At 45.4% G+C, this 14,335-nt stretch overlaps 1 protein-coding gene across 2 annotated transcripts in view; it reads left to right on the top strand.

The window, feature by feature from the left end:
* The first annotated feature begins 361 nt into the window (after positions 1-361).
* Positions 362-14,335, top strand: part of LOC139369426 (MOB kinase activator 2-like) — an 88,030-nt gene continuing 74,056 nt past the window's right edge. The window contains exons 1-2 of one of the 2 annotated variants that reach the window (XM_071108698.1): positions 843-886; positions 12,092-12,213. In XM_071108698.1, coding sequence (XP_070964799.1) covers positions 12,134-12,213 — 80 coding nt within the window. In that variant the 5' untranslated portion in view covers positions 843-886; positions 12,092-12,133. Of the gene's footprint in view, positions 887-12,091; positions 12,214-14,335 lie in introns of both variants that reach the window. The other variant, XM_071108717.1, reaches the window with a different exon arrangement.

Raw genomic sequence — 14,335 nt, 5'->3', positions numbered from 1 at the left:
TTGGTAAACAAACCGAAAGGTGCAAACTGCCACCCGGAGTGTGCTGATTGAACAGGCATAAAGCCAAGGTTGACAATTTACTGCCATTTGGCATTATGGAATGTTTACTCAGAAGTATAATTCATTGGCTGATCCCTCCTGATGATGTGGATGCAGTTATGTGATCCTTCCGTAACCCATTGGAATTCCCACCCAGCTGACTAACATTACTTCAAAAGTGTGAAGTTCCTGAATTGCTCTGCTCATTCGTTGTAAATAATAATTTATTATTAACTGACTAGCCTAGTTAAAAAAAAAAAAAAAATTCTAAAACTGCTTTTGGGCAATAGAGTCCTCTATCTATCTCTATGGTTGGATCTGTGTTTACTTCCGGATTTCGTTCGCAGCAGCTGAAGATTGCTAGCGGTTTGAGCTCCAGAGCTAATACAGTACAAGGATTCATGACAGAGTGTTGCTAGCAAGACTAGTGGCATCGCAAGACTCGGTTCATTCGGTCCTGCAGTCTGCGAAGGACATTCGACACGCCAGGGGACGTAAAGCGAAGCCCCAGCAGGATACCTCGCTGACTGGAAATTGGACCGAGACTTTTGCCCGCTCTTCTCCGAGCTCAAAGTCACTCAATGCTGCGCTCCTCTCACCCAGCGCAGCACCGGGGCTCCGACTAGGCTGTTCATGTTCTTGTAGTTATCTAGGCTCAGGTTCAAAACAAGGACACCAGCGGTACGTGTTTGACATTTGACCACCGAATTAGGCACAGGTAGAAACCGATCCACGAAGAGTCGGGGACAGGCGGGGAAGCGAGGGGTGCCTGGATAAAGTAGGGGGTTGCCTCCAGCAGCCTTGGCGGATTTACCCTAGTTACAAACATCATGGATTGGTTAATGGGGTGAGTACAGCCACCTCTTTCCCGTTGACAGCACATAACGTTACAGTACCAGTTACTAATCTCTTTTGTGGCCGGTAATATTTGACAGCTACAAAAAACGATGTTTAGCTCTTACTAATCAGAAAATACACGATACATAATACTATTATGGTGGTAATGACTCCCCTTTCCCCTTGATGTCTAGCTACCGAAGTAACGTTACTGTAGATATCATCATGGCATGTTCTCATTTTTTTGCCCAACGCGGTAACATTAACCGGCGAGACGCTATTTTGAGCATCCGGTGCAGTGTGGGCCTGACGTTGCACAGCAAGTGGCCAGGAAGATTTAGGTCGTGAAAATGTATTTCTACAGAAGCCCGTCACGCAGGCTACACTCACGTTAGCTAGCTATAACTAGTTAGATATCTAGTTTCCAGGTAGCTAGATTTACCGGACTAGCGGTGTTCGGTGTAACGTCATTTCCCTCGCAAGGTGCATTGTTTGGCCAACGTCTCGGTCAGATTTCAACATGGGAAGCAAGCGAACTATTTAGCCAGCTAGTTTTTTTTTTTGCTTGCTACGTTGACTTCGTCTTCGCTGTAAATTGGCTAGTTAGATAACAAGTTAGCGGAAGCCTAGAGGGTTAGCTGGCGGCAACACAGGCACGGTGACTTGTGCGGATTTTGTTACCGTTTTAGGTACGAGTCTAAAGTACACGTCGTAGCTACAATGTAACATATTTTGGTTGAGCAAATTACATTCGAGAGGTTTATCACGACGGTGCCGTTTGTTTCGGTCAATTGTGCTGTAACTAAAGGCAAGCCAGGTGTGTGGCGACGTCATCGTGGGAATTGACACCTCGTTGCGAAGGCGACGCTGACCTGTCACTTTATTTTCTGGGTGCCACTTCCGCCTTTTAGAGTTCTAGTTCTGAAGAGGGGACTTGCATATCTTGTAGCTTGTTTGATAATGAATTGTAGAGTTGTAGCTCAGTTTATGGCTTGGTTTTTTGACAGGTCCAATGCTCATGTATCATCTGTAGGGGTAGGGAGGGAGAGATTGTGGATGTGTTATACTTCCATGCCCAGTCCGGTCTTTCCATCATGAAGTGAGACATTGCAAGACAAGTGTGTTCTCCCATTGGGGTCGTTCCATGTAATTTCAGCAAGCCATGATACCACCTCAGATTGTTCTGAAATCGTTTCTGGAATTGGAAACATATAAGATAAGCATTGGGGAAACATTATTTAAATGAAATGCCACATGAAGTGTGAAAATGCTAATATATGTACCATGGACTTGCTTTGGATTTGCGACACGCATTAAAAAGGTAGCATTTGAAACAGTGGCCAGGTAAACAACCGAAACATGGGTTGCTGTCAGCAACAAGTACATTTGATGGAAACACATTTCTAGGGGGAAAGTGTGCATATAGTTTTATGCATGAAAAGCTGTCTCCAATTGGTTGGAAACCTAGCCATATACTAATTTCTCTGAACAGGGGGAAAAAACATCACCAAGTTCATTGAGAATACATTACATAGGATGAAGAAACAGTACTCCAAGCCACAGTTCCATACTACTTGTCAAACATAGAGAACTGATACTATATACTCGTTGTTGATGTGGGATTGGCATAGGGTGTGAGGATTCCATGGAATGATAATCTTATTTTTCTAACAACAAATGATTTCAGAAAAATTTGAAATGGCTGGTGTTCAATCCTCTTTCTTGTGCTTTTTGAGGTGGAACGATCCATTGGCCTTATTTGTTTCTTGACTACAGATTTGGTTTCCTGACTAAGTCACACAATATTTACAATGCAAACCCTGGTGAATCAGGCAAGGGCAGAGTCTGATTCATATTTGCCCGCAAAGAGAGGAGAGTCATGAAAATGTAATTGACAACTTTGCAATGGCGTGATAAACTCAGAATATATGCACGTGATTATCAGACAAACGCATTTGCCTGTTTTTGTGAGCTCACTCAAGGAGTGCATCAGTTTGCGTGGATTGTCGACCTCTCATTGAACTCTTAGCCTAACTGCCAGTCACTTGCTGTGTGTTTTTTATAATGTTAACCCTCCTGTTTTTTCTGGTATTATTTTAATCTGTCGCAGCTTCATTCTGAAGTACATTTGAAAGAGCTCGTCTGTCCATCCGTCTGTTATTTGTGAGTGCGGTTATGAAGAGATCAGTGCTCCGTCTTCCTACAGACACACGGCTTGTCTCACTGTCTGCCTGTCTTGTGGTCCTGGGCCACCACTGATGTCATTTCCCAGGCAGGATCTAGAACACAGCACAGGGTCAGAACACTTCCTTTGTCTGCCCCGGCAGTGTCAAGGCAGGAGTCCCCACTGAAAGGTGTGCCGCCCTAGCCCAGTCACTCAGTCAGTGTGAGGGCAGAGGAAAGGGTGGAGGCCTGCTGTTTGGGCGGTTCGCCTCCGCTTGACATTCTGGCTGAGAGATAACAACAACAAGGCAGTCACCGCCCCGTTGGAATCCCTGCCAAAATATGAACCAGGCACCGGCTTCGACTACTTGGTTTTTATCTGACATTCGTCGTCTTGTTGATGTGGTGGTGATGACTCATGTATTTTTTTTTATTGGAAAAATATGTATATCTCTCTCACCCCCTATGCTTCTCTCTCACTGCAATTTGCTCGCTCTCTCTGCTGTTTCATGAAGTCCGCAATAAGCTCTTTTGTTTTGTTAACGCTGAGTAAGAGGTTATTTTCCTGCCACCACCCTCCCAGGGCCCTCACCTCCTCCCTGTAGGCTGTTTTGTCATTGTTGGTAATCAGGCCTACTACTGTTGTGTTATCTGCAAACTCGATGATTGAGTTGGAGGTGTGCGTGGCCATGCAGTCATGGGTGAACAGAGCGTACAGGAGGGGGCTGAGCACGCACCCTTGTGGGTCCCCTGTGTTGAGGATCAGTGAAGTGGAGGTGTTTTTTCCTACCTTCACCAACTGGGTGAGGCCCGTCAGGAAGTCCAGGACCCAGTTGCACAATGTGTGGTTCAGACCCAAGCTTAATGATGGGCTTGGAGGGTACTATAAGACCTGAATGCATGCAAAGCGTCTTTGCCCTTGTCCAGAGTGCGTCACTCCTGAGAGTGGAGTCTTGAATGAGGTAACGAAGCGTGTAATCACTCTGAATACAGACGATGCAGGGTGAAGGATGACGCAGCCACAATGAATGGGGGGGTGACATAGAGAAGACAATAGGACCAGGACTGATGGATAGAGGGAGGGAAAGAGGAATAGATGGCGATGGGGCAATATGTCCCTAACTGATAAGGGAGAGAAGGAAGGAAGGCGAGAAGGACCCACAAACAGATGGAGGAGCGATGGAGTGAAGGAGAGGGGGCGCTATGGGAGCTGCTCTTGGGGTTATGATACAGGGATGAAAAGCTTAATGATGCAGGGAACGATGGGATGGAGGGAGGTGCCCAGAGAGACTGGTGGAGGGAGGTGCCCAGAGAGACTGGTGGAGGGAAGAAGAGGGTGAATAGGGAACGCATGACGGGGGAGGGATCACATGATGAAGAGAAGGTTGACAGGACCATGACTGGTGGAGGAAGGGAAAGGATGGATAGAGATGAGTTGCTGATGCAGGCCTCAACATTAATGCTTGTCCTCTTGTATTTTATTTACCCGTTTATTAACTAGGCAAGTCAGTTAAGAACAAATTCTTATTTACAATGACGGCCTACCAAAAGGCAAAAGGCCTCCTGCGGGGACGGGAGCTAGGGTTACAAATCTAGGACAAAACACACATCACGACAAGGGAGACGCCCCAACACTACGTAAAGAGAGACCTATGACGACAGCACAGCGTGGCAGCAACACATGACAGCAACACAACATGGCAACAGCACAACATGGTAGCAGCACAAAACATGGTAAAAACATTATTGGGCACTGACAACAGCACAATGGGCAAGAAGGTAGAGACATCCGTACATCGTGCGAAGCAACAATAATAACAATAATATTTAAATACATTTTTAATTTACGTACATAAAAAAACATTAATGTCAAAATGTAGGTGATTATACATACTGGGTACAGACTCCTGTCCAAACAAATGCTGAAATGATTGAGGCGCCAGAAAATGTAGCCAAACTTTAATTACACAAATATAGGCTTAACGTCAGTCGTGTTTGACAATTACCATCTACAGTCTTTATACTGTCAACATAGTGGCTTCAGAAAGTGTTCGTACCCCTTGACTTATTTTATTTAACCCTTTATTTGACCAGGTAAGTTGACTAAGAACACCTTTTTATTTAAGGAAACAGCCCAGGGAATAGTTACAGGGATGAATGAGCCAATTGGAAGCTTTGACGATTAGGTGGCCATGATGGTATGAGGGCCAGATTGGGAATTTAGCCAGGACACCGGGTTTGACACCCCTACTCTTACGATAAGTACCATGGGATCTTTAGTGACCACAGAGAGTCAGGACACCCATTTAACGTCCCAGCCGGAAGACTGCACCCTACACAGGGCAATGTCCCCAATCACTGCCCTGGGATGTTGTTTTCTTTTAGACCAGAGGAAAAAGTGCACCCTACTGGCCCTCCAACACCACTTACAGCAGCATCTGGTCGCCCAGGACCGACCAGGACCAACCCTGCTTAACTTAAGAGACAAGCCAGCAGTGGGATGCAGGGTGGGTATAGCTCGTTCAATTAATCATCAAATTGCTTAAGGTAGACACTTCAAAGCAAAGTAGCTAGCTAACTAAGACCTGTTTATAATCTTGTAAGGCCATCATTTTCATGTTTCACTAGGGCTGTGACAATCATAGAATTTTTGGTAATGTTTTTTGGGTCAAGCAAATTACCATGGGCACAGTTTAACCTTTCAAATTGCAAAATGAAGACTCATTTTCTCTCTCCTGCTGTGCTGCTGACTGTAGCAGTTGCCCCATAGAAATAGAATGAATAGAAAGGGTGTCTCCATTCAAGTCAATGGTGGAATAATTGGTAGACTGGCAGACATTTTGAGTGTGCCCATGCCAGGAAGTAAAAAGCAGGAAGTGTACCCTTCAATCTGTGCTGTGATTTGTTGAATCAACTCGACTGACATTACAAAAAAGACATTCCATGGCATGAGCCACATCAGTTGGCCTCATTTGAGTGAGCACTGTACAGTACCATGGCAATCCAGCATCAGTTGATGGAACATTTCAAAATACCATGGAAATGATTGCATCAGTCAGCCATTACGAGTGTACCCATGAGTTTACCAGTCAAATTGCCAGGGTTAGAGCTTCCAAGCCCGTTCTATTCATTCTATTTCTAAGAGTGGCCCGCTCTCTGCCATTGTGTTGCCTAGCAACACAGTAAACAATCTATCACGCAGAGGTCATGCCTCTGGGTGATACAGACTTGATATTCGCTAGCCTGATTTCAACTTTTGATGTTTAGAAATTCACTTTCGCTTATAAATGTCCACACTCACCAAGAATGACAGTGGGTAGTTTATTTCAGTGCACAGAAGCAAGTTTTCTGGTTGGATTTTAAATAATTTGTACAACTTTACAAACAGGAGAAATATGCGCACTGTAGCTGGTATAGTCTTAGATATCCCAGGCCTTGGAGCATCGTTAACGCGTGGAGATTGCTCACTTTGACACAATTCTGATCAAATATTATTATTAGTATTTATTTATTTATTATTAGTATTGCTTGCTATTTTACATTTTTGTGTTATTATATTTTCATTTTTTACATTTCCTTTCTGACAATTTATAATGATATTCTACTTGTCCAACAATTGTTCTTACCTGTCCTGGAGCCCTGGTGTGTGTCAATCTGGGTGCAGCAGGTAGCCTGGCGTGTAGGAGCCGACAAGGTAAACATCTGTTGTTCTGCCCTTGAGCAAGGCAGTATAACCCCTAACAACAACTGCTCCCGGGCGCCAATTTGTGCAACTGACTAGGTATCCCCTATTCCCTTCCCTTTCTACTACTAGTGTGCAACAGCTTGTTGTCAAGACCTTCACAACGTTGGCAGACGATTGTGGTTTCGGTGTGTTGCATCCTTGTGTGTGTTGGTCACATGACCAAATGTACCCCTTTTGGAGCCAGGTGAACTCATTGCTGAGGGTTCAATAGGACGTTAAATGACAGGGGAGCTGCACAGCAACGCCGACATGTCTTTTCCTGCTGGGCGGAAACAGGCGGGCGCTACAGATGTTTAATCCCTCCTGCTTTTCAATGATGGATGGGTAATACACGATGGAGAGAGAGATTACAACTGCTAGGCAAAGTGGTGTTGGCTTTAGAGTGCATGACATTAACGATGGCTGTATTTGAGTGAGGTTGGTGGATAGGACACAGACTACATGTCAGCCTGCTCAGACGAACATGGGAGACTTGATGAACAAGAGTGCCGCCGACTGGTGGTGGTCTCCGAAAGTGGGGCCGGCGCCCTCTGTTCGAAGGTGTGTGAATGAGCGAACACACTTTATTGCACACACTTAATTAAGACACACACCAATTTAGCAAGAGGGGATGAGTAAAAGTGGTTACCTACAAGATGAAAACAAGAATATGTAACAGTGCTAAGCTAACAATGGTTTAAGCAATGAACACATGCAGGCTAATGACAGGGGAATAGCAGTTGAGCCTATACATTGCAGCAGCTAATGTAATAGCAAGGAAATGGAAGCATACATAATGGCTAGGCGAACCGAACGAGTGTGCTTGCATACTCCCTTAAAAGACATTCGCTTGAAAAACTAGAAAAAAAAGTGGCGATAGTACTGTTTGTCTGTTTTGAGACACCATAGCCAGTATGCACTTCCTCAAAATACCAGAATTAAGCTACTAGAACTCAAGAAATCTGTCATTAATTTTGACATTTTTGCCAAGGAGACCTTAGTCGCACAATTTTACATCTAACTAAGTGGTTTGGTGCAGTATTTCTCAATAACAAAATTGCATTAAAACGAGTCGTCTCTTTCTCAGTGACGACAAATACTTTATTGAAGAATCCCTACTGTCGACTAATCACAGACGAAGGGTCGTAGACTTTGGCTACCGACTAAAGTTTGCCTCCCAAATAAAATGTGCGTGTGTGTGTGTGTGCCAGAACCCTCACCGAAGTCCAAAACGAACAAAAATGTCACAAAATGGCACCATAATATATGCACAAACTCTTCCGGACACTTTCACCTGGGAAGCATGCCGAACGCCTCAAGGCGTTAGCGTAGGCTAACGGGTTACACTAAGAACATAAGGGCAATGAACATAGCAGACTATATACAAACGGAAGTCGTAACATTAGCACTTGGCTAGTACGCTAGGCTAGGCCTGGCTAAATAGCGAAGGCAACAAATGGACTAGCTAGCGTAAATGATATATGCAAAGGATTGGACAAGGCTGCCATGACAACTATTAAAACAGGCCATCTTAAGCCTATACCGGTAATGAGCCAAGGCTGTATTGCCTGGCCTGAGCAGTATTTATTGTATTTTTATTTAACTAGGCAAGTCGGTTAAGAACAAATTCTGGGCTGGGTCAACCACTACTGAAATGCAGGCAACACTTCGACCACTGTAAAAGAACCAGTAAGAACCCCCCCCCCCCCCCCCATGGCTATTTACTGTGTGTCACGCCATAGTCACACAGCCAAGTGTGTGTGTGTGTGGATGTCTGCATTGTGTGTTTTTATAAACCATGAGTAGGCAATGGCCTATACCAATATGTGTGTTATTTTATTTGTGTGTGTCTGAGTAGTGCTACTCCTTTCTACCTTTGACTCACGCTGTAAATACATGTGCTGGTACATTTCATAGCAGCTGTCATCTGCTTGTTAGCGATCATTTTCTCATCTCAACCCATCTCACACACACACACACACACTTAAAAAAAAACTTTATTTGAATCCACCAATCAAATTGACAAAAAAATATTTTAATATTTCACAGGTCCCTGTATGCATGGCACTCAAGGGTACAGCTGCCCACGACGGCTGAATCAGAGCAGTACCTTGCCAACTGCTTTGTCCTAGTTTTTATCAGGGCCCGCAATCTGTGGCCGAGACTGCCGAATATCAGCGCTACCAGCATTCACCTACACCCTAGGCTGTCCCAGCTTGCCACGAGGGGCTGGTATTTTAAGCAGCTTCTCTGCAAAGGCCTGCTCCATGTAGCCGTCCAATGAGAAGGCCACTTCCAAAATAAGCACCCCCCCCCCCCCACAACAACAATATCTGGCGTAGTCGGCACACAGGAAACATAACATCAAACCAGCTTCCCCTTACACAATAATGTTCATGCATGTGTGCTGTTGGTGAGACCACGAGTCTCACCTCGCTGGCTGTCAGGTCAACACGGCGGTCATGTCTAGCAATGTACATATCCTTGTATGAACAGCAGCCATTCACAACATGGACAATGGACTCCATTACATTTGACTCATGTAGAATGCACAATGGGTCATGGTTTGCAGGGTACCAGAGTGATAGGTTCTATTTTGTTGGTAGAACTCGCAGCCTCGAATTACCAGTAAAAGGTGAGAATGTCTCCGCCAACGGCAGCATTCTGGCACATGGAATGGGAGACGGAGTGGTCAGCACTGCCCAGAGCAGCGAGTTTTGCCTGCAGCCTCAGGGCCAGTCCAGTTTTGCAGTAGCTGCATGTCTGTCTGATAACACAGGAGGAGCGTGGTGTAGGATGGGATGTTCTGTCGTGGGTGACCGACGCCTCCACGACAACACAGCGATCTGCAACTGCATCTAGAGGCAGTCGCTGGCTCAGTTTGCATATCAGTCCGTGTCCACCTGAGCTCCTCTCCAGTCCGGTCGCTCAGGTCGTTGAAGTCCGGCCTGTCTGTCAGACTCCAAAGCCTGCAGCACGAGTTAATGATTTAATGAGCCATTTGCAGTTTCCCTGTACCGGCCGTGTGTACTTAGACTTGCATGGCATAATCTTTGAAACAAGCATATGCTACTGGCAGGATCAACCAGGTAGGGTTAGTCTGTAAGCACACACACACACACACACATACTCCGTGGTAGAGAACGACTGATGTTTTTTTTTTGCCTTCCCTTGACTATCAGCACAGCAGATATCCCCTGTGTAGAGCGAACACACTTGCCTCTTGTGTCAAACTGTTGCAAGTCGACGAGGAACCTCTGGCTGGACTGCATCTTGTTAGCTACCAACTCATGCTACAGCACGTTACAAAACAAGATACCGGTAGCTTGCTAGCTACGGGTTAGTGTCCTGCTCCTTTACCCAGTTTATTAAGAGATTTACCATTCCCCCAGAAATATTACCATGTATAGTATGTAATTTGGTAAAAACAAAGTCTTAATTAATTAATTTTAAAATAGATTCAGTTAGTGTATACATGGCTGTCTCTGGGAAATCAAAATGTTCAAATTTAATGATATTGAATATCGACCTCCTTGACTCCCAAAAATAGGCCCAATAAAATCAAATAAAAGTCATTCTTTATGCAGTGGCACTGTGTTAGACCAGGTAATTGAGTTTCCTTTGCTAAAGCCAGGGTTGGGGGCAATTCCATTTTTATTCCTGTAAATTCAGGAAGAATGCTGAAATTCCAATTTTCCTCAATGCTTTTAAATGAGTAACGTTTTGAATTGGAATAGGGTTTACTTTTATAAATTGACTGGAATTAAAATTGCAATGACCCCCCCCATCCCTGGTTAAAGTTGAAGATATAGGGCCAGATAAGGGCAATTCCATGATAACGGAGTTACGCTGAGACTCCGTTTAAAAGTGTTTTTTTTTAATATATATATTTTTTTAAATGTCTGGCAAACAAACCCATTGCTTTCAAAATGTAACACCATACAACTCAGCGTTAGTCTCGGCGTAATTCCGTTATGGTGGAATTGATACACAGGATATTTTGTTAGTCTCGCTGTCGCTGCATTCTCCTGGCTGCCTGGAGCAGGGACTAACAGAACATTGCTTTGCCCGGATTTGAGTCGACTACCTTTCTACCGCGCTCTCTCTGTTTCCACAATGTTCTTTTACCCTCTTTAAAAAAAAAATCTTTACTAGGCTTGTTCTACTATGCTATGGCTCCTACTCACCAGGCCCTTGTCTATGGGGGTGTCCGATGTCTTAAGTCAGGGGTTCCCAAACTTTTTTTGCGTCGGGACCCCTTTTGTGATATCAAATTCATCAGGCACCACCCTAATAATATCAGAATACAACTCCTACTTTTACTTTTGACTGGGGAGTTCACTCGTGGGTGTGAATAATTATGTAAATTTGATATCTTTGTTGCATTTTCAATTCCATTTCTAAAAACATTTGCACTTTGTCATTATGGGGTTTTGTATGTAGTTGGAGGAGGGAAAAAAATCAATTGAATCTATTTTGAATTCAGTATGAATACTTTCTGAAGGCACTGTAATTTCTTGCAATTCTACACATTTTACCATGGGGCAGAGAACATTTTTACAGTTTTTAAAGCTGAAATTACAGTGCATTTATGCTCAAAACAACATTTATTGTGGGCGTACTGTGTATACCAATATCCCTGTGAGCCTCACAGGCCAATGTTGTGCATCTCTAAAGTTAAAAACATAAAGGATTGATATTATTACAGTGCATTGCACCTTCAACTTATTCCACAGATCTCTTGTCCAGAACAGGTTTCATCTGTTACTTGCCATATTCATTTCAAATCTGTCCGCGGACCCCACTGGGAAAACCCCTGTCGTAAGTCAGTTATGGAGATATTAGAATTGATCTGAGGCTCTAGAACACAGCTTACCGTAAGACCTGTCTAGAAAGGAGCATTTACAACATTCAAGACGCACAGGAACACACACACACACACACACACACACACACACACACACACACACACAGGTCTGTGCCTGTCTAAGAGGGAGCGCTACTGTTGACTTGGTCTACATAGACCGTTCGTGCTCTCAGTAGAATGCTCTCTATTTGAACGAGGCAGTTCCCTCTTGCCCTGCACTTCAACGTTGTCTTTGGAATCTCTGGGGAAATGCTATGCGTGCAGTTGGTGAGTGTCCATGGGGAAGGCCCTGCCTGGTCTGTAGTGTTTGGTTCATTTAGGGAAACTGTGCTCTAAAGGCTGCTCAGAACAGACGCATGTTTATCCTGAAACGGCCCTCAGTCACCCTCTTTATTCATCACGCTTGTTCTCCCCTCTCTCCCTCCGCTCTTGCTTTCTCGCTCTCTCTCTCTCTCTGTTAGAACACTGATGTGTGGAGACATGTGCGTGCTTGGCTTCTGTCGATGCTGGGCTTCTCAGGCTTGCTGAGTAGAGGACTGAGAACACAGGGCCAAACAGGCCAACCCAACCATATCAAGCCAAGGTGAACAGGCGCTAACATGTCCGCATAGCAACTCGAGGCTAGCTAGCATAGCTGGGGTTAGCCAGGAGCAACTAGGGGTTAGCTAGCATAGCTGGGGTTAAATTTAACATGTCCGCATAGCAACTCGAGGCTAGCTAGCATAGCTGGGGTTAGCCAGGAGCAACTAGGGGTTAGCTAGCATAGCTGGGGTTAGCCAGGGGCAACTAGGGGTTAGCTAGCATAGCTGGGGTTAGCCAGGAACAACTAGGGGTTAGCTAGCATAGCTGGGGTTAGCCAGGGGCAACTAGGGGTTAGCTAGCATAGCTGGTGTTAGCCAGGAGCAACTAGGGGTTAGCTAGCATAGCTGGGATTAGCCAGGAGCAACTAGGGGTTAGCTAGCATAGCTGGGGTTAGCCAGGAGCAACTAGGGGTTAGCTAGCATAGCTGGGGTTAGCCAGGGGCAACTAGGGGTTAGCTAGCATAGCTGGGGTTAGCCAGGGGCAACTAGGGGTTAGCTATGGGCAACTAGGGGCTAACTAGCAGGGCTGGGGTTAACAAGGGAGGAGATGAAGAGGGGAATGGTCTCATTTGGGAAGACTGGAAATGGGCACGCATGCCCTTCTCTGCCAGCTCTCCTCTCCCCCTCATGTGCAGCCACTTCATTAAATAGCATATCAGTCTAGTGGCTTTGACTTGGTTCTGCTGCAGACAACGTGGTTATTCATTAGTCCTGTTGTCGTTTTGGGACATTGAGACATTGCATGTATTTTCCCTCGTGAGTGAGGCATCACTTAAGGGCATCTGACACCAGTGATGGTACGAAAAGAACAGGCCAGTCTGCGTGCCACAGCAGAGGCTGATGGGCAGCCTTTCCTTCACAGCCACAAAAAAAAACTGCTTAAAAATGAATTCATCTGCACGCTGTAAGTACAGAAATAGTTTGCTCAGTGGGAAATTAATATCCAGCTGGTCGGTGACAACTGTTTGGAGTTTGTGACGGCAGCTAGATGAGCTTATTATTTTAGACGCTATAGTCCTGGGATTCCCTATGATCTGTCGAAGAACCCCGTACATTCTAACGACTCTTGTGTCGCTAGTGTACGCCGTAGAGCGACACATGTCACACATGCGAGTTCTTGAGAGCCTCAGCTTTTCACAGGTGGCTTTTAATAGTTTCTAGTTCAAACCGTTTGGACTCGGCCCCTTCAGGATCCGCCCTTGTCTCGCCAACGCCGCTCCAACTCATCCCCCCGTTAATCACACGGACTAATGGTTTGCGAATGAAACGGACGGGAGTCTGTAGCTCAAACACGCAGTGTTTTAAGAGGTTAGAAGTCCTGAATCACGTGGGGGCACCACGGTGGGACTCATTGGGCTAAGCTACGGCTAGCTGCCCTCCGTTATCACCGCTCAGTCAATTTGCACAGAGGTGTGTTTGTTGTAGCAGAAACCGAAGAAGGAATATGAATAAAGCGTTGACCCCTGTGACCCCAGGCCTAGATACTGTGTCTGATATGTAGCTGCATAGAAAACCGTAATATTCTATTGGGCCCTTGTCTGAGGTAAATTCGCCAAGGAGAGACCGCGCGCACACACACACACACACTATACTTTAAAAGGCCTAAGGGCAGCACATGCTGAGTGCGACGCCAACCCAACACCACTAGGCTAGAACAAGTCCCTGCCCGCTCAACCTAATCCTAAGGCCAGACCCGCCCACTCAGCCACAACTGACATAAGGTTGTCTTATGACAACCTGAACTTTGCGAAAGTTGGGCCCAGTCCCGAGTCATCCCCTAGGCAACTGTGTTGAACCGCGAGGACTAGGTAAGCATAGGCATATTGCCAATCTGGGCAAGGTGGATCTGTGGGAAACCCAGAGGTCGACGCCTAGACTGTCATTGGACGGCTGTGTGTGTGTGTGTGTGTGCGCTCTCTGTGTTTTACTTGGCAGGAATGAGGAGCGACCTTACTTTGACAATGTTAACTTTTTTGTAACGCTGTGAAAGTCCAGACCAGAACTGGCAGAGCCAATTGGGGGATAGAGACAGAGAGAGGAAGGTGAGGGTATTGGGAAGAAGACCACGACTAATCAGACTTCCAGTTGCCAAACACTGTTGCTGGGTGATGATGGGTCACAACA

The sequence above is a fragment of the Oncorhynchus clarkii genome, chromosome 2, assembly GCF_045791955.1.
Source record: "Oncorhynchus clarkii lewisi isolate Uvic-CL-2024 chromosome 2, UVic_Ocla_1.0, whole genome shotgun sequence".
In the NCBI taxonomy this organism is placed as follows: domain Eukaryota; kingdom Metazoa; phylum Chordata; class Actinopteri; order Salmoniformes; family Salmonidae; genus Oncorhynchus; species Oncorhynchus clarkii.
Note: the sequence above shows the minus strand (reverse complement) of the source record. Positions and strands in the feature narration are given on the sequence as shown.